Source organism: Erigeron canadensis, chromosome 2, assembly GCF_010389155.1.
Source record: "Erigeron canadensis isolate Cc75 chromosome 2, C_canadensis_v1, whole genome shotgun sequence".
NCBI lineage: Eukaryota > Viridiplantae > Streptophyta > Magnoliopsida > Asterales > Asteraceae > Erigeron > Erigeron canadensis.
In genome coordinates, this window is record NC_057762.1 from 28,520,168 (window position 1) to 28,544,185 (window position 24,018).

General features: G+C 33.7%; 3 protein-coding genes across 3 annotated transcripts; all 3 read right to left on the minus strand.

Moving 5' to 3' along the window:
• Nucleotides 1-2,712: 2,712 nt before the first annotated feature.
• LOC122587198 (signal peptide peptidase-like 1) lies at nt 2,713-7,043 on the minus strand. The gene is made up of 4 exons (XM_043759300.1): nt 6,910-7,043; nt 4,331-5,257; nt 4,022-4,222; nt 2,713-3,061 (listed from the first exon to the last, which is right to left on the minus strand). The coding sequence occupies exons 2-4, from the start codon at nt 5,126-5,128 to the stop codon at nt 2,945-2,947; spliced, it is 1,116 nt and encodes a 371-aa protein (XP_043615235.1). The 5' UTR covers nt 5,129-5,257; nt 6,910-7,043; the 3' UTR covers nt 2,713-2,944.
• A 3,284-nt stretch (nt 7,044-10,327) lies between these two features.
• On the minus strand, nt 10,328-16,529 carry LOC122587422 (THO complex subunit 6). The gene is made up of 14 exons (XM_043759586.1): nt 16,400-16,529; nt 15,058-15,483; nt 14,924-14,955; nt 14,739-14,837; nt 13,955-14,016; nt 13,790-13,835; nt 13,454-13,514; nt 13,248-13,301; nt 13,068-13,148; nt 12,917-12,956; nt 11,632-11,744; nt 11,154-11,264; nt 10,964-11,080; nt 10,328-10,746 (listed from the first exon to the last, which is right to left on the minus strand). The coding sequence occupies exons 2-14, from the start codon at nt 15,283-15,285 to the stop codon at nt 10,654-10,656; spliced, it is 1,137 nt and encodes a 378-aa protein (XP_043615521.1). The 5' UTR covers nt 15,286-15,483; nt 16,400-16,529; the 3' UTR covers nt 10,328-10,653.
• A 5,513-nt stretch (nt 16,530-22,042) lies between these two features.
• LOC122588026 (pectinesterase 3-like) lies at nt 22,043-23,082 on the minus strand. Its single transcript, XM_043760173.1, has 2 exons — nt 22,368-23,082; nt 22,043-22,116 (listed from the first exon to the last, which is right to left on the minus strand). Exons 1-2 carry the CDS (start codon nt 23,080-23,082, stop codon nt 22,043-22,045), a joined length of 789 nt encoding a protein of 262 aa, XP_043616108.1.
• Between the last annotated feature and the right edge of the window lie 936 nt (nt 23,083-24,018).

The window sequence follows — 24,018 nt, forward strand, 5'->3', positions numbered from 1 at the left end:
TGCGGTAACTTAATCAAAATCCGTGGTACGAATATCAATTCTCTTATCTAATACTATCTTATAAAGCATTTTGTCCTTTTTTTTCAAATCTAAATTAAATAATTGAACTACCTAAATTACCTCTCTTCTTTATTCACTAAGGGGGTGTTTGGTATTGCGATTACAAAATAAAATCGGCGTTTTCAAAAAAGATTATGCGTTTTCAAAACTGCTTTTTGAAAAAGCATGTAGGTACATGCTTCTCCAAAACTACGTTTTCATAGCTAATAATCACTTTTTCATACAAAACACTTTTTTAGATTATTTGCGTTTTACAGACGTAATAATCAGATAATCACTTTATAACGCAATCCCAAACACCCTCTAATATAAACATTTCTACCTAATATACCTATAATACTCTTAAATCCCAACCATCCATTTTTCTCTCTATCCTCAAATCTCAACAACTCATTTTTGCTCTCTTCTCCATAAACCATTTCATTCCTCTAATTCATTCAAAATCTTTTATCTCAAAAACCTTATATCGATAAATTATAAAAATTGTATGGGTGTTTTTAAAATTTCATTATCTTTCATTAGAGATGTCATTCGATAGACTTTCGATGAATTTTTAAATTCGAGGGCAAAGCCCGTATGACTAAGACATTTGGCTACTATACTTTATGACTTGACTTATCACCCCAACATCTTACCGCCGCAACGCGCGGGCACTATCTCTCGTAAAAATGTAAAAACTAACCAGGTTGGAGCATTACTTTTGAAAACAAAAATCAATACTTTGATTTTCGATTTGTTATGTCTGGTAGAATTAAGGTCCTTTTCTATTTTTTGGCAAATATGGAATCAATCTCTCTACATGATATAAGAGTACGACTCCCTTTAATTCAACTTTTTTTTATAACACCGTTGTAAACGATATTGGGATTCATAACACGTAAAAAGTTGTATTGGGACTCGTAACTCGTGAAAAAGTCATTGCATGTTAGTTACTTATTTTATAATAAATTAATAATAACTATAACTAAGGGTTGGTTTGAGTTCGCTTCTTAAATGTATTGTTTTTTTGTTTTTGTTTTTTAATAAAATTTTGTTACTAACAATACTTTCATCAAAGTACCGTAACAGATAGTGTTTGGGCCGGGTAACTCTTTTTAATGAACACAATGTTGAAAAGCAAATAAGCTAGTTGCCATATGTTTTTCATAAATTAGCTTTAATATTAATCTTAAAGTAACTGTTCACCTTACCTTTACCTAAGTAGAGAGGTTGCTTCAAGTTTCTACCTAAATGATAGAAAAGACTCTCTAACCTTTGCATGGGATGAGGATCGAACCCATGACCTCTGTCTCCAGAGGCAAGGGTGTTTACCACTGATCACCATACTGCTTTTTTTTAAATATTAATATTAATATTAATCTTATCTTAATATATACTGTAATAAAAGAGAACTGACCTAACTTCACTTGACCAATCACAACTTTCAATTTTATAAAATAAAATTAAAATTAACACATGTCTAAACTAATTTACACTTTTTGATTTTCCATCATCAATTTACACTTTAACCCAATTTAAAAATAATTAATTTACACTTTTTGGTTTTTCATCACAAATTTACATTTTAACCCAATTTAAAAATAATTGATTTACACTTTTTGGTTTTTCATCACCAATTTACATTTTAACCCAATTTAAAAATAATTGATTTACACTTTTTGGTTTTCTATCAACAATTTACACTTTAACTCAATTTAAAAATAATTAATTTACACTTTTTAATTTTTCATCACCAATTTACATATTAAACCAATTTAAACATAATTAATACTTTATTCCATAATGTTAGGATAACGTGAGAAAATTACACTCCCAATTATATAGGGGTAATGACTTGGTCGTTGATAAGAAGTGTCACTAATCACTAGTGGCCGATGAGTAGTTGGATACTTACGTAGTTGGTATCACTCGTTTTATCAAACTTGAAATGGATTTATGTAGTTAGAGTAAACTTTGAGGGGAGATAATGTAAATTAGCTCAAAAGAAAATGTCATGGTGGGTTATTTTTTGATTTTCTTTTAATGTCGACCATTTTTTTATATTATGTAATTTTCATCTAACGTCGACAAATGAGTTAGATGCGTTGGTGTGCATAATTGTGACATATGAATATATGTGATAGTTGATATTCTTGAGTGTCCCCATTAAATATTGATGTAATGGTTCATTTTTGTTTGATGGGTAGAAGCCTAGCACCACCCACTGATAATTACAACTCTATACACGCAAGTCATTTCTGTTCTATTGTATTTATGCATATATGCTTAACAAGGAAAGAAGAACCATATTCCACTCATTGTTTTCGCCCTTCACGCATGAATCGGTGTGTCTAGATTTTGTTTTCATATCTGTTTTTTTTTTTTTTTGCCTAAAACGAGACTAATAAAGAAGAGTTTTGTTTCAGCTTGCATTGTTGATTGACTCACCTTTTCAAACAATGAAAACACGGTCATACGTGAAGCAGATTTCTTTCTGATTATGTAATGTATAAGTCAAGAACATGTGCAAACCTAACACGGTTGCCTACAAAACTGGACCATCTCTCAACCCCATATGTACTGAAACCTTCATTGATGGAAAAATTCTCCAAAAAACGACATCATTCACAAGCTATGGACAATTAGTATCTCCCTTAATTATAATCATTGTACTTCACAGAATCTAAAAATTTAGATTGCTCCCATTTCTTTAAAGAAGGATTAAAATAGAAACGTTAAGAACAAATTTTTGAGTTTTTGCAGTTCTTTAGACCTGATAAAGGATTCAAAAGTTAAAACATTAAACAATTTGCTATTACCCCTGTAGCACATCATTTTAACTTATCCCAATTCCATTTTTTACATGTTTCATTTGCTTGGTGGTTCGATGATGAAGGAGGATGGCTCAAACTTCTGTTGAATGTATTTTCTCGGCAGGATTTGGTGTTGAGCCTTCCCATAACTCCTTAAGTTCCTTTCTTGACCAGGAGATCAGAACTATGGGTCCTAATGTGGATGGCACCTACACCAAAAACAAAAGTTTACAGACAATTAAATGTGGCAGTTCAAGCCGATTTGCTTTAAATTGGATTGATTTGGGTTATGCTTTTATCTCAAGCGGAACGAATATAAGAAGTCGAAACCAACAATGCAATATGAGTCAATTGTGTTAAACGGGCCGATAGTTGGCAAAAGTGGACTTTAATTGCATACACCCTCCTAAGTCATGTAATTCAAAATCCTGGGGTGCTTGGTTGGAGGTATTTTAATGTTTTATTTTTGTTTGGAAAGCAAATATAGTACAGATAAATAAACAAGTAAGATGCTACAGAATACGCCAACACAAAACTGACACCACCGATCAAACTGACTCTAAACTTACAATATCAAACAACCCACTCAACTTATTAGGACTTACAGTGGATGGAGGTATAAGAGTCAAGGCATGGGACTACTATATATTGATTACGGTTGGATGTAGTGTATGTATTGATTTCAGTTGAAATTATCGTTTTCAGATTTTGGCCATGCCTCTTCTTTGTCCTTCCTTTTCATATTTTTATAATTGCCTACCTTTTTACCCAACGACATTTATGTAACAAAATGCCATTAATTCTTTACTCATTACCAAGCCCAATTTGGCATGATACCCGACTTGCATTCCCCGCCCGTCTTGCCACCTCCCTAAGAAAGACAAAGTCGAAGCATTTGAATGGTAGTCTAACTTCAAGCAAATTCCTTAAAGGAAACCATTTTGAAATAGACCCACCAAACAAAACATTACCAAAGTGAAGCAAAGTATTAGCTCGATTTACTTTAATGTTTTAGATAAAAAACACATAATTAAATATTTCAGTTAAGCTACGTCTTGACAAACAAGAGTATGTAATGTAGCACTAATCTTTTTATTTAAAGTTTGGCTTGTTAAAATCATGCAACCCTATCACACCAGACAATTTTAAAGGTGTCAACGGAGACATACCAGATATAGAAGTGCTGGTTGTGGAGAATGAGTAAGAATTCCAGCTGCCAACGCAGATACCAATCCAATAGCGTATCCACAAGTAGCATAAAATATGTATTTATGCCCCTTATGAGGAGATATATCCAATTGGCTTACAACTTCCTTGTCTTTTCTATGGTCAAAACAGAGAACTAATGCTAGGAGCATAGAAGGAATGGCCTGAAAAAACAAAAATAACAATATGAAACACAGATCTGGAAATATAAAACTAAGCACTGAAGATATACGAGTAGATGGAATGCAAAGTTAAGACAGACATGTATTTACCATATCACCAAGACCAAGCATCATGAAATCACTAGCAGCATTTCCAGGTACGATGCCACCCAATAAGTTCCTTGGGAATACAATCTTGACAGGCAACTCGAGCTTTTTCGTGATCAATTGCAATCCAGGAAGACTCAAAGAGTTAGCTACTGTATGAACAGGGTTAGAAGCTTGTTGAGTTGCTACTGCAACCATGACATTTGCACCGAAAAACATCTCCGAATAGAATACCCAGAAAATATCGTATACAAATAAGCAGATAAGTAGCATCGCACAGACTTTTATGTTGGGGAGACGAACATGGCTGACAAATGCAATACAAAGTGAAATGCCCAACATATTGTTCAGAATCCAATGTCCGGTAACAAGCCATGTTGCAACTGTACTAAAGCATAAAAACAACAGAAGTGCTTGCATTCGAGTAAAAGACTTGGAGCAACAACGAGACACGTATGGGTCGGAAAGACCAAATTGTGACTTGACATTAGCAATATAAGGTGAGAAGCAAAAATATAGAGATGATACGGAGGCAATTGCAGTAAAAGCAGTGAGCAGTTGTGAAACGGAAGAGAATAAGTAAAACATCGTAAGCAGACTTATAGAGCTCATAACTGGTATCATGAGTGCTTGAGATCTATCCAATGTAATCGATGCTTCAGACATATCACGGTTTTTTTCCATTTCTTTTCCATAATTTAAAGCTCGAAAAGCAGAGCCAAAAGCCACAGCAATGGCGGTCAAAATAAGAGTAACTGGAGCAGGCTCCAATAGAAACACAAGCTTCCATAGAGGCTCCATTTTATTATTAAAGCACAACTATCTGAACTGAAACTCAACTTAGTCAGCCGTGCATGAACACTGACACAGTTTCAGATTTCCAATAACCAAAGATCATCAGCCACTAGAAGACTATTTGACCTATCTGACCTGAAATTAAGATGAAAAAAACTGCACATTAGGCAACTGGCAGTTTAAAAGCTCAAAGTGCTTGTAATTTGTATCATGTACACAAATTCAGAACTTGCAACTTACAAAGTTTAAATAAATACATTGCCTAACTATATTCTATGTATTCATATTGAAATTATAGGTTACCTACATAGCTAAATCCCTCTCCTTACTAATAGAACTACAATAAGGGTCAAGTCCAAAATTTATTCAACTTGTCACATTTTGCTATTGTGTGTATCCGAATACGTCTTCGCCAAATAACCAGTACTTTTGCTGACGTGGCCACAATACAAGTTACCATCTCATCAAAATACGTGCCACAATACAGGTTTACAATTGCAATGAATAGAAAGTTTGACACACACAATGGAGGGTCTGGAAGTTGGACACATTAAATAGAAAAACATGAAATCTAAAATACATTTTGGGCACTTAGTCTTACAAGTATAGTGCGTATCACAGCTTACAATTTCACATCATCCATTTCTAACAAAACATAAGGGGAGATTGCCGAGAAAGGTGACAATGTAGGGTATACAAAACTTCTCGCTAACATAGATCCAATCCGATACATTTAAAGGAGCCCAAAGAGAAAACTGCCAAGAAGCGTGACACGAAATACCAATTTTAACAACGTACCCCCCCACCCCCCACCCCCGAACCACCACCCCAAACACACACATCTCCCTGGAAGTTTTAAGACAAGGATGTTAAAATTAAGGAGGGCTTCCAAAATGTAGCCTAGTTTGTTCCAAAGATGGGCTACTTAGAGAGTATTCCAGGTTCAATCTCGAGCAGAGTCATGAATGAACCTGCTTTATCAAAAAACATGCCAAAGACCATATAATTCGGCCACAAAGCGAGCTTGAATAGTTGAATTACCTCTCACGGAGTGGGTCTAGCTCTAGCCTAGGACAGTTGAGGCAGCCGGAGTTTCAGTGTTTTGAAAAAAACTTTAAAGAGTGGTATCCCAACCATTGGATCTGCTAACCTTATAGCCAAACACCCACATTCGTTCCTCTAACTAAACAGACAGCCCTTTGTCTTTGCTTACATTCTCCGAACTCGCCACCTCCAAACCATCTTCTCTTTTTAGCTACCACAATCTACATACAAAACTAACATACTCGCTTATTCACACAAAAAGACTTGAACTTTTTTTGTTTTTATTTAGCCCCCAATGAGTTGGTTGCCCCAATGTGCAACTTCCTTACAAAATATAAAGTTGTGGTGTGGCCGACATCCCTGAATGACTTTGACCACTCGATTTACCTCTCACGCGTTGGGTCTCAGCCGGTCCGGTGTGGGGGACCCAACGTTAACTCAAAGATAACTTTTTATTTTAACTAGAATTACACTCAAAATAAGAACTCAAAAGTCAATGCAAGTCCGATCTCATCTTAATCTCTCAACACCCATCTAACGACGGCTCACACTTTAATTCAATTCATCAATCGCTACCAAAAATTAAGTAAACATTCAAGAAATTTATCAAATTAATATACAAACAAAAACCAAGAAAACAGAAACTTAAAATTATTATGTATGTAAAAGGGAAATTACAAAAAAATTGGGCATTTTGTATAAATCTAAACAAATTGTAGAAAAAAGATCATAAAGAAACTTACAGCTAAACAAGGAATGCGCGTCGTTTTTCTTTTCTTTTTTCGATGGAGTTGATTGACTGCAAAGACTGTTGAAAGTAAAACAAGTGTGTGTGTGTGTGTTTGTGTGCACCGAAAAAAGCAAAAAATATATCCTTTGTCCCCTGTTTCTGTTAAGGTTTTTGGGCTTCCAAGATATTTATTGAGTTTATCAAGTCAAAAAATAAAATAAAATCTTGCGAGTTTTATATACATTTTACCCTGTTTTAAATATTAAGATTTTGACAATCTTAAAATATCCTTATACATTTTTAACAATTTTAGGCATTATCAATCTAAACCCAACTAGAACAATACCCGGTCGTTGACTGGGTTAGAACAATGAATTAACGAAATCGAGTATCGTAATAAGATAACCTTTTAACACTTATATATATATATATATATATAAGTGTTAAAAGGTTATCTTATTACGATACTCGATTTATACTAAACTTCATCTTTGTATACTACAGGGCTTATACTTTTCGTTCATTGTTTTTCTACCAATCTTATATCTGGTTTTGCGACGTTTCATGTTACGTCTTTCTAATAAACATTGGATATTTACACTTTTATTAATTCACTCTATCTTTATAGACGAACTTGAACATGTTTCAAGTACTTTAAACATACTTTCACTTTTGTTAATTTATTGGGATACTTGCACTTTCGTTAAATCATTGTTCTAACCCGGTCAACGACCGGATATTGTTCTAGTTATCATGGTTATGGTAAAAATACACAACTCATTTTGAATGTAATTATTATGTACTCAGTATTAAATAGTTACTATAATTACAAACGTACATATTAAATATAATAAAAAGAGTTACCATATATATAATAGTCAAAGTTGACTTTTAGTTTATTAATTAATTAGTTACCATATCTGCAATCCTAATTTCAAATGCTCAGATTGTTTTGTTTATTAATTTCAATTGTCCAAATCAAAAGTTAAGTTTATTTTTTTCTCTCTCCTCTACCGGCAATATATATATATATATATATATATATATATATATATATATATATAATATCCCCCCTCACACAATAAACCTATATATGTGCCCGACGTTATCATCATCCTATCACCATAACATCGTCGTCACATTGTGTGAGTATTTCTCTTGTCACATGCCTCAATTTTTTTAATGTGCCATCAAAATTTTCTGTAAAAAAATAAAAGTTAGATGATAAGTGAGACAAAAAGAATGTGTGTTACCACTATCAACTTAAAATTTTGAAAGTTTTAAGCGAGATCAAATTTGAAGATCTAGTTCATTAACTTACTAATTAAAGTAAACAAAGAAAACAAAACAAAAAAAAGTAGCTCAATTATTACTAAAAAATAAAAAAAATTATATAAGAGAATGCAAAATCTAATAAGAGTGTTATTGCAATGTAAATTATATAATGATATCTAACACAAAGGTCCAACTAAATTTATTATAAAAAAAATTAAGACCAAGGGACTAAAACGGTTGCTTAGTCCCCCAAAACTATAGAGCCAAACTATGAATTCTACTTCTATTTATAAAGATTTGAGTCATATATTTTTTTTAAGTATTATTTTGCTTACTTTTTTTTTATTATATTTTCAATTAGTATAAAAATAGATTTTTTTTCTTACTATGTAATATCAAGTTTTACTTCTTTTTTTTTATTGTTATTTGTTTTCATTATATTTTGAATTTTAGTGTTTTTAAAACTTTTTATTGTTTTCATATACTGTTTTACTTTTATTGTTTTAATCTTTAAAACGTCTTTTTCCACCATAATGCCAAATACCTGTCTAAATAATGTTATCTTTTGTTGATTCGTGTTTTAACAGGAAGATCGTGAAAACGTGTTGTGTGCAAGGGAATTTACCTTCCTCTGCCACACCAGAGGAAAGAATCAAAGTAATCGGCGGGTAATTATTTCATTGGATCAAATGTATTGGAATGTGTTTTGTTTTTTTGTTTGTTTGTTTGTTTTTTTTTTTGGCATTGAAATACTTAAAAAGTGAGGTTTGTCGTGATAGTGAAATTATTTGTTTAGAAAGACTTTGAAATTTTTTCGGCTTGAATGCCCGTGAGAAGATGATTTGAAGTATTCAATAGTTGTTAGCAATCAGGTTTGTATGTATTGAGTTTGATGAATTGTGTAAATCGGAGGACATGTAATCATGTATTAAACTTGCCTTTGTGTGCAAATTTGCATCAACTTAACGTTCCACTCGAAGTTGTACATTTATTGGGATAAAAGTAGTAACTAAAACTTTCTTAAAACAAGGTGATTTTTAGCCGATTGTAGCATATATGTGATTAAACGGACTAAATGGTTCATGTTGCATGTCTTACATTATAGATGCGTATAGACGTGGCCGTAAGTTTGGCGTTTCGTTTTGCACTTTGGTATTCGTGCTATTTAAGTTGCCTCCGGAATTTGTCCTTTTTACTTGCTGGTGCATTCATAGCATGAATTTCGACTTTGTTGGTTCCGGACATTATGCAAAGGTTGTTCACCATGTTACAGATGAAACCAATGAGCTTTCATTTCTTGAAATCTCAAAAGATATGGTAAACATACCGTTCTTCTTTACCTTTCCCTTTTAATTACCAGAATTTTTACAAGTCGTGTGTACACTATATATATTTTTTCATGATGGTAAACGGCAAATCTTACATTTAAGGTCAAAGATCAGACCTACTTTCTTTCATATCTCTCCCAGACTTGTGAAGCTTCGATTTCAGAGGACTTCAAAGATAATGGATGCAGTGCTTGTATGTGTCATAATACTAATGGTCTCTATAGTGCTAAAGAAACTGCAATTATTAGAGCCTCTGGTGACTTCTACCCTCATGACCCTGCTTGTCATACCATCCATATTTCTTCGGTGGCTTATAATAGTATAATACGCTATTTCTTGGAGAAATTATGCACCCTCATAGGGACATGTTCGATGTAAGTAACTCACTATAGAGCTGAAAATGGGCGGTTTTTGATGGCTGGTCATAATGGCTACTCTTCTGCTACAGGTCAAACGGGGCAACTGGTCATTATTTTTGAGTATTAACTCGCAATGTGTTATTTACAAACAAGTGACCACAACCGCTAAATTTTTTTAGAGACAGTTTATTAAGAAAATTGTTACTGATTTGTATATTTAATTTTTTCAGGTTTTAGTTTATGTAAGTCGTTATAAACTTTATAGTGTTGTATACATATTCGATGATTGTAACGTGTGTATACACGGAACCCTTTCACTAGTAGGGAAAGAAAAAACGACAAGCTTTCATTTTGAATTTGAATAAACACCCGATCTAGACGTGACACAAATATTAGTGCAGTGAACTTGCTACCAGTGTAGGAACAAAGGTCAACAAGCTTTTGACATTTACAAACATGACTACAAATATGCACTCTAAATTTGACAATTTAGGATTTATATCAGGAAAAACAACACTTCGTGACCATTGGCCATATACATGGACAGAACTCCCAACATCTCTATGTGGTACAAGTATATTAAAATTTCTCTTACATATCCTCAATGCCTTAACATACGGGTACACTAACTAATTATAACAAACAAGAAGCCATAACTGGTAACCAATTAGAGTGAGACTTAGGTCAGATTTGCCATTACAAAATAGATAGTTCAATCAATAAGTGCAAGCACTATTTTAGCTTCTCATACCAGCCCAGCAACTGCTCATGAACTTTGTATTAAAAACAAGAACTTCATCTATAAGCTTGACAGCGAAACGAGCACAAGTGGCTTCCAAATTGAGAGAGAACATCTATCACACCACCGTAACCAGCAACACACATAACCTAACAGCCAGTAGAAAGCGTTGATAAGGATACAAGAATAAAAAGATGTAAAACTACTAGCTAGGAGCTGATATTGGCAATAGTATTGTGAAGTTTAAAGTGGTTAGACATGTAGAGATTTTGCATTTTTTAAGTCATGTGTTGCAGTGTTGATCTGAAAAATCATAAGGTGTATTGCTCCTTCAGTTGAAAAAGAAAACGGGGAAAAGGAACATACACCAGATGGATGCAAGGAAACGGAAAATGTGGATTGAGGTACACATTGTATCTGAGAAAGCATAACACCATTCATGTCATATCGACTCAGTACTGGCTCTGCTCCGACAGCTAATATCTGGAAAGAACAGGAGCAATTGAGTTAAAATAGATGAGTTTATATAGATGAACAGGCAAATAAAATTACTTACCTGATTATCGTCAAAGCATATATCTTGGATGCAAGCACGAGTTGATATCTCTGATATCTTTTCAGAAGCAGAAAGATTCCAGACAGATAGATTTCTCCCACTGCCACAAGCCTATGAAAATAAAATATGTGCAATATACTTGCTCAGTCATCAATAGGTTTCCCAACTGTAAGCCATTGGGATAAAGGTGGCAAAATGGCGGACTGGTTCAAAAGAGATTAAATTTCGGTTGACCTGAAACACTTTTTGTTGAAAATTATTATCTTACAAATAATTAGTGAACAAATAATAGATACCTTTTTTCATTATGAAAAATAAATTAGAAAGTTTAATGCATTTCACTTCGGGAAACTTTAGACCCATAAGAGATACAAACACAGCCTAAATCAAGTCACTAACTTATAACATCTAACTGTAGGCTAAAATTTCTATGTAGACCAGTGATTTTAGAAGGTCTCTTGGTTGGAGGAATCCTTACCAGCCACTTTTCACTAGCATCAAGAGCAATGCAACTGACATACGAAAACAAGTCTTTAGATTTTGAATCTTTCCCTGGCTGAATCACAGTAGTACACTTTCCACTTCTGCAATCTGCAACAAACCATCAAAAGAAAGAGGAAAACGTATTGAGACTTTCAATCAGAAGTGGCAAATTGGGTGGGTTTGGCAGGTTGAGTAATAGTTCAAAATGCGTTGAAGTCAATGTGTAACTCTCAGCTAAGGTCAGGTTGATCCGAAAAACTTTTTGTCACTTTTAATGAACGATAAATTTATATTAGAATAACTAATATGCTAAATATAACTAAAAAGAATTTAACCAACTGAACCATTTTCTTTTGGGTTAAGTGCACCAAATTGTCGTTAACTAAGACCAAAAAGTTATAACGGGAACAAGTTCACATCCATATATGTATATACTTCATATCTATGATGATTTAAATCCATTAACTTATTATCTCAAAATCAAAAACCATGATTTTGATACATTTCATAAATAAATAAATAAATAAAAAGACGGTGGTAGTAAAGAGAGACGGCGGTGGTTAAGAACATCTAGGCAGCGACGAAAACTGGGTGGCCGGAAGTAGGTGACCGGATAATGAAAAGAAGAAGAAGATGATGTTGGGAGGACTTGGATTGAGGGGTCTGATTTCATCAACTCCGTAGAGTATTCAGATCACCATTCACCATGGATAGAAGCCGTTGAAACCCACCCCCAAATTTCATTAACGTTCACCAGCCCTTGAAACCCTTCCCCAAATTCCGGTGACGAGTGTATAGACATATTTTACATGGGTTTCAGTTTTAAAGTTTTACATGACTTAGTTCATGGATTATCGATAGGAGAATATAATCACATATATTTGTATAACTAGTATCTAATGAAACCTTTGATTAGTTGGGTACATAATATATTTCATAAATTGGTGTTACCTAAAATATATCTACATGATTTGTACATTTTATTAAGTTCTTAACATACAATAGGCAATCTAGTAGTTCGTTCCAACTATAACTTTTCAGTCATAGTTAACTACATTTTGGTGCACTTAACCCATTTCCTTTTAGCCTTTCTATTTGATTATACCCATTTCACCATATGAAGTTATCAACCCATTCATCATAAAATGAGTGGAGATCATCACATCTTCATCTAATGATGACAACTAATCCAACAACACTGCATAAGAGGCTAAAGGAGCAATAAGCAAGCAACAGTTGTCAATCCTCAAAGCGGTGCCTCATATGTAAAGAATACTTACCCCAAATTCTGGCTGTTCCATCCTCTGAACCAGTTATAATCTACAAATAGACAGTATAATGAAGATTAACTAAACAGAATACTTAAATTATCCGAACATTGCTAACACAATATAGTAAGAGAAGATAAAAAGAAAGGATCAAACAGCATACCTGGTTATATGAATTTCTAGCAACAACAGAATGTAGATAACTAGCATGCCCTTTAAAGGTCATTTTGATTTTAGATTTCTCCTGGAAACATTGGAAAATAAGGAGCTCCTTTTAACCAGAGAAAAAGAAACAAAAAAATTCTCTTCAGTTGTTATCTAATCACCTTCAGGAGATACATACCACATCCCAACAATATGCACATGAATTACCAGCGGCTGCATAAATGGAACCCCCCTGTGGACAATGAAAAACATATGCGACTTCAACATGTATCATACATACAAGTTCACATAATTCAAACAAGCTTAATAGGTTATGAGATTGATATATTAAAAAGGAATCACGCTAAACTAAGTAGTATGACGTAGCAAGCAAAGCTTACAGACCTGAGTATCAACAGCGATAGCATTATTTTCAGGGATAGGGGAAAGAGCACCCCACGGTCCTCTGAGAGAGATAGAATAGCATCAGTTAGAACCAAAAAATGGAACCAAAAAGAAAGAATAGAACACAACTCAAGAATATATCACACAAGATATAATTCAATCCCAAACAATTTCAAAATTCTACTAGATTGATAACTGTAAATCATGACAAACAATTCATATAGTGGATTAGGCAAAATTCCATCTTCAAGGGGGGGTCTAAAGAAAGTATTTCAATGTGTAAAATTACAAAAAAACATGCATATATTATCATGGATCTACATTTATGTAACTAACTTGTGTTGAGGATTTGCCAAGTCAAGTTGTGGCTTCAAAAGGCCACCTGCAAAGTTAAGTGTGTGTAATAGAGTGAATAACAATTACATGAAAATCTGTCAAAAGATGAATATATCATGTTCATTGAACTGTAGATAATAAATCGAGTACTTTGTGATAAACTACCTTGGTCTGCTTCCAAAACATCCATCCACTTCCATCCTCGAATTCGACCATCATCGCCACAACTAAATAGAAATATACTTCGGGCATGAGTAAACCAATATACTAAAAATCATTTACGTTAATTTCCATTATGACTTGGGTTACTTTCGACATGTAAGGTATCTAGCTACCTTACGACATCAAAAATTTGAGAAAAACTTAGGATATGGTCATAAGAGAAAGGTTAAGCCAGTGTAGCTTGCCCACTGTGTGCTTGTGTCATTGTAAACCATTTTATACATAGATAGAAATGTATCCAACTTCGAATGTTACTACTGTGTGTATCCAACTTTCGCGTGTTGTATGTATCCAGTGTTATCTGACGTGACAACTTGTATGAATGACACATTAGCAAAAATAACACTAGATAAATCAAAATCGCAATATTTAGAAAATTTCATTAAAGTGGTAATTTGTAAGGACCCCTTACTTCCCGATACGATTTTCGTACCCAAAATCCCACCCGCAAGAGACGGACGCCTGCTAATCACCTAACAACAAATCACCCATACACCACACATGCAAGGGATTGAGCCTGTGCATTTGTATTTGGTAAGTTTTCACAAGTAGGGACTTGGGCAATATTTTAAAAGTTCAATACCTTATATATAACTTTCTAAGTTGAAACATACTACAGACTTTGGACTAGAGTCGTAAATGTAGTCTCAAATACTTACCCTAGTATGTGATGTTTCTTAACGTATAATCGGTTTTATTTCTCAAAAAACAAGCAAAGATCACTGACCTCAACAAGAAGGAATCTTCACCATCACCATAAAACTTAACATCATAAACAGGCCCATCATGTCCTTTAAGTAAGCATTTTGGTTCACCTACATATAAACTTACAAAAAAAAAGACTCACTAAGTAAAAGGGGGTTGTTTGGATACAAGTTTAAAAGGGTAATAAGTAATCAAAAAGCAACTTACTTTTGAGCTCCAGTATTTCCGAAGTTCAATGGCTACAAACAAATAAAGATAAAAAAAGTTAGGAAAAATAAAAGTAAAAAGGGTTGTTAATGATAATAATAATAAAAGGTAAAAGGGGTAGTTAAAAAACATACAAGAGATGAGATTAGAGATGATAAAGAGTAAGTTGCAATGGAACCGTCGCTAGATGCAGAGACAATGAAATCAGCGTTTTGGTTGGATGATGGTGAAGAAGAGGGGGAGAAAACAGCACGAAAGATAGTGAGAGAATGAGATTCCCTTTCTTCTAAAATGGTGTCTCTGTAGGCGTCTTCATCCCACTCCCTACAGTCTCCTCCTCCTCTTTGTTTCTCCATTTTCATTTTCCTTCTTTTCTTTCTTTCTTTCTAATTGACACACCGGCCGGCCAGCCAGCCAGCCAGGGGGTGGGTTTATTTTTCAACAATAATGTTATTTTGTTTGTCTAAGACTAAGGTACTGTTTGTTTTTTAAGACAAAAACTGTCTGCAATATGATTTCATCTGTTTTTATGTCTGCAACTGAAGATGTTGTCAGAAGACCTGCAAGCAGAATATAGACTCGTTTGTTAATAAAGTAGATACTGTTTGCATAAGTTGAAAATATATAACTATCATACTTATCTCACTAGATAAAAGTCATTTAACATTCAAATTAATAAACTATACTCAAATTACATTGTTTTGCGTCAACACTTATGCTACTTGATCTCAACGTTGACTCATGAATTACACACAACTACACTAGTTTGACATTTCCCGACATTCACTCAAGACTCTCAATTGCCGTAGTAGAAGATTAATACCTATACACATAAGCATTTAAAAAATGCTTAAGACCTCTTTTTCTCCACAACCAAAACAGCTCTACAATCTGCTCAACAAGCAAAACAAAATTTTTTTGCCACAACGAAAACAGGTAGCCGCGCAACATTGCGCCGCTGCCCCTTTTGAATAGCACACCCGATATTACTAAATACAATGTTCCGGGCCTTGGGGGACGAGAAACAAAAACAAAATAAAATGGTTCAAAACAAGAATGACACCAAACACACACAAATCAAAATCAAAAGATATAAATACAGGAAAGAAAAAAAAAATGACTAAAATCACTAGTTATAACAAAATTATATATTTACATAGAAGAATACATAACAGGAAAATATATATAAGTAATAAAGTCACAAAAATGCAAATCAAAAACATTTTTTTAAAAATATGTATGAAATCAAAGTGGTGTGCTTTATATGGGATTCAACTTATGATGAGGTAATAATAAAGAAAGAAAGAAAAGCATAGTTTAATAAAATGATAAAACAAGCATTGAATTTGTTACTTAACAATTTGGATTTGCTTCAGTATATCTATAATTTGATTGGATATATTTGTGTATATTATTTGTATTTTTACCTCCAAGCTAATAGATGATAAGCCAAAAAAAAAAAGAGAACAGACATACCTGGGGATGAAGGGGGTGGTCGGCGGCTGGTGGGTGGCCGGGGGTTGGTGGCGTGAAAGGGACTGTAAATTGAATTTTTTTAGAGTATGAATGGAGCGAAGATGTTCGAAGAGGAAGGAATGGAACTACGGCGAACACGGTTCGGTACTTCGGTTTGGCCGGTTTTTGGTTAAAATTAAAAACCAAATTGAACCTTTCAGAAACCGTTAGATTCAGTTTTAGCCCAAAATTATTTTTTTTTTTAACGGTGGAATTAATATTAAAAAACAAAACAACTAGCAAGGTACTATAGAACTAGAATATACAAAAATACATCTGGACTCATTCCAAAATTTAAGCTTCTAGGGAAACATGAGATCAATTACAAGCAACTACAAATATAATCAAAACAACAAACCAAGTATCACTATAACATTAGCGTTGGGTTTTTAAGCTACTCATCCCAACCAATGATGATCTTCTCTCGTCTATTTCAGAACCAAAGATAAGACAAGTTAATAATGGAGTCAACCAACACGTTATCCCTTTTCTTAGAAGGGTTGAAAATAATGTCATTCTGAAACTTACATAGCTCCCACTAACTTGTAAAAATGATAGTCAATACCATGTCCTTAATCACCTTTTTTCTGGTCATGTTATCCACATATATGAGGAGGTCGACAGGTTCAAGGTGGGTGGGGAAGTCCATTTTCAGCCACTTACAAATGGCTTTCTAAACCTGTTTAGCAATGTAACAATCCGACAAGATATGAAAGGTAGTTTTAATGCCATTCCCATGGCTTGGACAAATCAGCGAATTATGAGAAACTCCCCTGCACCAAAGATTGAATCGTGTAGGAATATGATCCTTAAGCAATCTCCACACATGGATATTAACTTTCCTTGGGACAACTTTATTCCATCGGGTGGCTAGATGGTGTGAAGGTAAAGATATATTATCAATGTGAGACCACATCCCTTTTACATCGAAATCAGACATCCCCTCAAGATACCATCTCCATTGATCCGAAGCAGTTGTTATAGTCACATGCTTAATGTTTTCATCAAGTTGGGACAGTTGCGCTTCTTTAGTACCACTTCTAATGTTTCGGCGCCAACTCCATTGAGTATTTAGCCCATTCCATCGATCACCAACTTTGACTTGCTGATGTGTCTTTAAAGCATAAAGTCGCGGATATTGAGACGCAAGGGGGGAGTCATTCAACCATGCCAAAACAACACGTCTTTGCCATTGCCATTTTTTCTTTTTATTGTAGAGAGTGGAATTGTACCTACGATATGTAACTCATGAACAAATTTCAAAATCGAATGTCGTGTACCTGTAACTCGACTCGTGACATCCATTCCAGACTCGCATATATCAAATGATTTTGGATATAAGTTTGTAAGAACTTTCACCCAAAGTGCATGTGGGCAATTTAGAAATCTCCATTTCCATTTATAAATAAGAGCCGAGTTAAATGCTTTAATGCTCCCAAAACCTAGGCCACCCTTCTCTTTGCTAGCAAGAACCGAGTCCCATTTAACCCAATGCATCTTGGACTCCTCAGCATCTCCTCCCCAAAATAATTTAGCACGCATTCCTTCTAAGATATTACATACTGCAATAGGCATACGAAAAAGGGACATATAATAAGTCAGAAGTGACCCAAGAACAGAAGTGATTAACACTGAATGACCACCTAAGATATTCCAATCAGACAACCTTTTTTTTTCCAGTTTTGGTTTGGTTTTGGTCATGAGATCTATGTTTTTTTTAAGAAAAGAAGTTAATACATATTATTGATATTTTATGCAAGTTTAACATATGATTATGTAAGTTGTTAAACAATGTGTGAAAGAGAAAATGTTTAACAAAAAATCATTTTATCATTTTATCAATTACTTGTACCATAATTTACAATTCCATACATGTAATAGTCATTTGTTTTGTAATAATCATTTTTGTCTATGGTATTTATGCATATATGCTTACAGTTATTTTTCTTCTATTATATTCACGCATATATATATATATATATATATATATATATATATATATATATACATACATACTTAATTAGGAAAAGAAACCATGTTCCATCATTGTATTTAGATGTCCTTGAGTTCGTTTTTTAACATTTTTACTTTACACAACTTTTAGCTTGTTTCTTCATTGTGGTGATCTCCTTCTTCTGTTCTTGACTTGTATCTGAAGCTCAAACTCTAGGGGGCTTCAAAGCCTACATCAATGTACAATCATTAAATTTAGATTACAGTATATATATCTTTTACAAAACAAAAAAAAACAATCATGCTACATGAGATATTCCGCATGACACTTTTGTACTTAGTAGTTGTGGGTTTAAACCTAGCCCCTACATTCTTAATGAGTTAGGAAAGAAAGAAAGAAAGAAACTTGATTGTTGAGGTTGGATTGACCGAATCCCTTTTATTTATATAATTCATGTTCTACTATAATTCTATACTAATGCTATATCTTTTCGGTAACATCCCAAGCCTAGCTTGGGGTGTTACACCAATTCAACCACGTATTCATCTTCTATTGGTTGTCAAAGGAATATTTGATCGTGCCAATTAATAGTACTTGTGGTCCCCAAGTACGGTCACACATTCTTTTTCAGCCAATAAGAGTATGGATATGCATATGTAATCCAAACCACCAACCTGAATCCTAGACTTCTTCCTGGTTACGTCATTCGTCCTTATCTTCATTCCAGGTTGTATCTTCACTTGATTGTCAGACATAGATTGGGCCATTTGTCAAAGCTCAATCTGTCTAAGTATATCCAAGCTGACTGCTAATCTCAAGCTGACTTCCACTGCCAGTTTGGTCTTCTATCTTCAATCCTTCTCTTCGACTTGGATTGATTGCTATAAAGATTGTTGATGCAGCTTGATTAATACTTGCTTCCATAAGATATTACAATACATAGTATGAAGTGTGATATGGCCCAGAAACAGATCGTAAGTTGTGTCAGCTTAGTTTGACCCAGATCAGATTACAAGAACCAAAAGATTTCTAAGTGTTTTACTATCATATTTGTCATCATCAAATTTACAATGAATATTAGGACTCAACACAAACCTTACCACACGCTTCCAACACCCATCATTTAAATAAACATCAACCACATAATCCACCAAAAAAATAATCACCATAAACAGCAGTGACTGATCTAACATACCACGGGTTAACCACATCGGTCTACAGATAAAAACCGCAAAACATATCGTAAATAAAATCTAATAAAAAAATTAAATACTTCACATATTCAGGAGTTTGAAATTTATAAGTGTAACAAAATTATAAGTGCAAAAAATATATCGTAAATGAAATTTAGATACTTCACAAATTCACCGAGCTTGAAAGAAAATCTATTAGCGAAACTCTTCGAGTGAAAGAATGGAAGTTTATCGAAACACATAGAATACAAATATACAAATTTGTTGCACTCATATACTAAATTATGTAAAAAAAAATATTATAAGGAAATTTAATACCAACAAATTAAAACTTTAATTCTATAAACAATCCCTTATTGTCTATGAGAGGCATTATACGTTCAAGACAATCAAAATCAACTAATAAAGCAATTTTGGTTCCCTCATATGAAATTAATAATTGTTTCTATAAACAATGACATATTGTCTATTATTAAAACAATAATGTTCATTAGATATAACTGTAAAGAAGCCTTACATATTTTAAACGGCGAAATCATGGTTGAATATATGATAAGATACAAATAAATGATAAAATCAATTTCCATTTTGACAATAATAAGAATAAATGGAGATTCGATGTTTGATATTTAGAAAAATATGTGTTTAAAAATGAATGAAAGTTGCAGAATGGGCTTTGGTAACACTCGTTACCAGATTGAAATTTATTTCTCACAAACTCGCACTTGCAAGACTTCCTGTGAATATGAACTTGATGAAGATATTTATATCGATTTCAAGGCTGGTGTTTATTGGAACAATGCCCTTTCGCTAGGTTCACAAATCGGGATTTATACATTGTTTCAACTTGGATCAAGGGATTGCCCGTCGTATACAAACCTTACAGGTCCTATTGGCGGTTGGATTGAGGAGGAAAACTATTCAAATTACTTATTTGAATCCGAGATCACTTGCTTGTGATTGAAATCCAACGACCTTCTAAGTTTAAAATTCATGAGTTGAAGAAAGATTATTCAAGATGGTTTGTGAAATACAATGTTGATCTCGGGGGGAATTTCTGGGTCATGCCCTAAAATCATGAATCCTGAATCTACTGTTACGTTTGAGTTTGCTATATTAGCTCTTATTTTGGAGGAACAAGAAGACGAGATATTCTTGGTACTCAAAATACCTAGGAAAGCTTTGAGATTCAATTTGGTGTCAAAGACTTTCCACAAGCTCCATAATTTAATTTCTTCTCGCCCCAGATCTCACTCTTCTAACTGCAATGAGATTTTTCATCAATGGCCTTGTGTTTTTCAGTTCGTGGAATCTCTATGCAATGGACTTGATATGTATCTACTGTTGTGTATGTTTTGGTAATAAATTTTGATATGTAGTATTGAGTTCATATCGCTTCTTGCATAGTTCACTTTCTTACAACCCGACATATAAGATTTCATGTAGGGTTAGCTATATTGGTTTCTAGCATGAATCTGCCATATGTTGATATATGCGCGATGACAATGACGCCTTGCCGGTTTATTGTTTTCTAAGTTATACATTAGTTCTCTTACACATTACAATTTCTCTATCAAGTGTTAAAACTCAATTAGTACACATTAAATAAGTTAAAGTTTTCCATTATTAGCATGATTTAGGCAGCATTGCATTTGATACTGCAACTCCATCTCAGACCAGGGGAATTGGTTAGCAAATGTAAAATGTTCGCAGTCTTAAATGAGGGAATGCTTATTAACACAAAAACAATATATATAAGTATGTTATGGGTTTGAGTTTAACGAGAATCATTCAAAGCATATATGATGTAAGAATATTAATGAAAATCATTCAAAAGATGAAATATTAAATATCATTTATTCATGTCATACCAAAAGCGTTAATTTGTTTTATTTAGAGTTATGTAAAATTCATAGCCTCGTCCTATTAGTAATCACCTTGGCACCCTTCCCCTTAACCCTCTTACAGTAACTGCACCCGGGCCCACATTTGCATACTCATCATAAAAACAAGTATCCAATGATGCAAAGTCGTTACCCATTGGTAACCACCCATCCGGTTGAATAAAATCATCAACGTTGGATTCCATTACAACCGTCCTTAAATACTTCTTCCACGAACGTCCTAAATAGCTATTTACTTCTGTTATAAAAAAAATAGCTCTTTACTTGAGACCTAACAGGATACAGCTTCTCATCCCCGCAATGTCGCAGTGTTGGATAACAAATCCAGTGGCTTGACCGGGTTCTTTTCTTCCATGGGCTGTGATTGTCGTCGCGTGACCAGCTTCCAGAAGTTTTGATATGATCTTGCAGTCTTGAATGATGGTTGTATAGATACCAAAACAACGGTGCCTGAAATGGTGTAGTTGGTGTAGAACTGGCGTTGGCAATGGGCGTATAGTGTGTCTTCGTAACATGTTATTTGGACGTCGTAGAATGTTGATTTGTCTGATTCTCATAAGAGAGCCACTGCTTGATTTGCATCTGGTCCTGCTATTGCCTTCGCTCTAAATCCATCTCCTATTGCAACTACAAAAGTCATGAAATTTAGTTAGAACTAAGAATGAGATTAAAAAAAAACACAATTATTGTAATGATATAGTTTTCGTAACCATACGTAGTTAATTATTTCTAAACCTCTTCTATCGGATATATATATATATATATATATAATACTTAAGATTTTAACTGTAAATAAATAAGACACATAAATTTTATGTAAACTAATCAAAACTTACAAAAGGATGCATTCTTCCAAGTCTGTCAGTTAGTTTTGTTACTTCTATTGCCAATGACAATGGTATTGGCAGCACTATCACCATACATGAATACATTCATATGGCTTTTGGTCACAATTACATGCTCATCATAGATTTCTTCTTTCACATAAACAACATATCTCCTTTTGTTTCCTTTTGGGTATGCGGCCAAAGCATCGGTTATGGTTTTAAACTGCCTACTCCCATCCTTGGCCACCACTACATTTGGTGTTAGGCTTGCATTGCCACCTGCCAACAGTCTCCGGTCAGACACTGACATCCACACGGGATATCTACTTTCATCGGTGCCAAGAAGCCGCCTTCCAGTACCTTCCACAATTGGGATATTAAATATTTTGGACATATTTGGCATGTCAGCTACAATGGCATTTGCATTGAAGACATGTTGAGTGGCATGTAAGAGAACTTTTGACATAGATTCCCTTAATTCCAATCGGTCATTAAGTCCGTCCAAACATGTTTCTTGATAGGTTTCAACCGCGCTTAGCCAGTTCATGAGGCTGAATTTTTCCTCACGAATGGTTTGTAAATTATGCTTTTCCACTAGATTTAATGAAGCATGGAGATCATCAAGGGCATACCCTAGAAGCTCATTGCAAACGTCTAGAGCTTGATCATTGGCATCAACATTATTGGCTATTAACAATGGTTCAACATTGGTAACAGCATGAATGACACCATAGATCGTGGCATTTAGGACGTCTTTTGGGGACATTATGTGCTTATATGCTAAAGATTTTATGGTGGTGAGACATGCTTGTTTGTAATTAGTAATGTTACATATAAAGTGAATGGTGTGTGAATGGTTAACAGCACTGTTTTTAGGCTTGTGCATGCGTGTGGCAACTATGACAAGTATGAGCAAGATAAGAGTTATAGTAAGCCATAGCTTTTTCTTGTTATGATTGGTATTAGTATTCATGGTTGATTGAGGTCTTGTTATTTGATTTACAATTTGACATATGCTAAGTTAATTTATATAGGTAGCAACTTACAAAATCTTAGTATCTATAAATGAAATAATGAAAAGATTAACACAAATTTTCATTATATATGAACCATATATATATATATATATACAAGACAAGATAAACATAAATTTTCATCTATATCAACCATATACAAGTTTGTTTATATCAACATTCAAAAATTTGTATTAATAATAAGTTTTTGTCTTTCATAACAAAGGAATGAAATAGCTAAATAGGTATGTGTGCATATAATAATATTAATAATTCTAAACGTGATCAATAAAAGAAATGGTTGGAAAAGAAGGGAAAGGGAAGAAAAGGAAATGAAAGGAAAAAAAATTAAATGTAATAAGTATTATTGATTTGAGAAGAAACTTAAGGGGAAAAAAACAGTATATGGTTAACTAAGTTCTCAACTTAGAAGGAAATAAAAACAAAAGAAAAAAAACATATAGTTTTACAATTATATCCTTAATACTCGTATGTAATTTTGAATACAATTAGGTTCATAGATAAGTTAGTAATTTCTTGAAAGCCTAGAAAGTTTTTCTTCCCAATCAACTCATATTTGAAAAGGAAAATATTCTACATTCTCGAATTTTTAGTAGCAAGAAAATAAAGTGAAAAAAAAAAGAAAAAAAAATAACTTAAAAGATTAGAAAAAAATGTTGTTTTAAGTC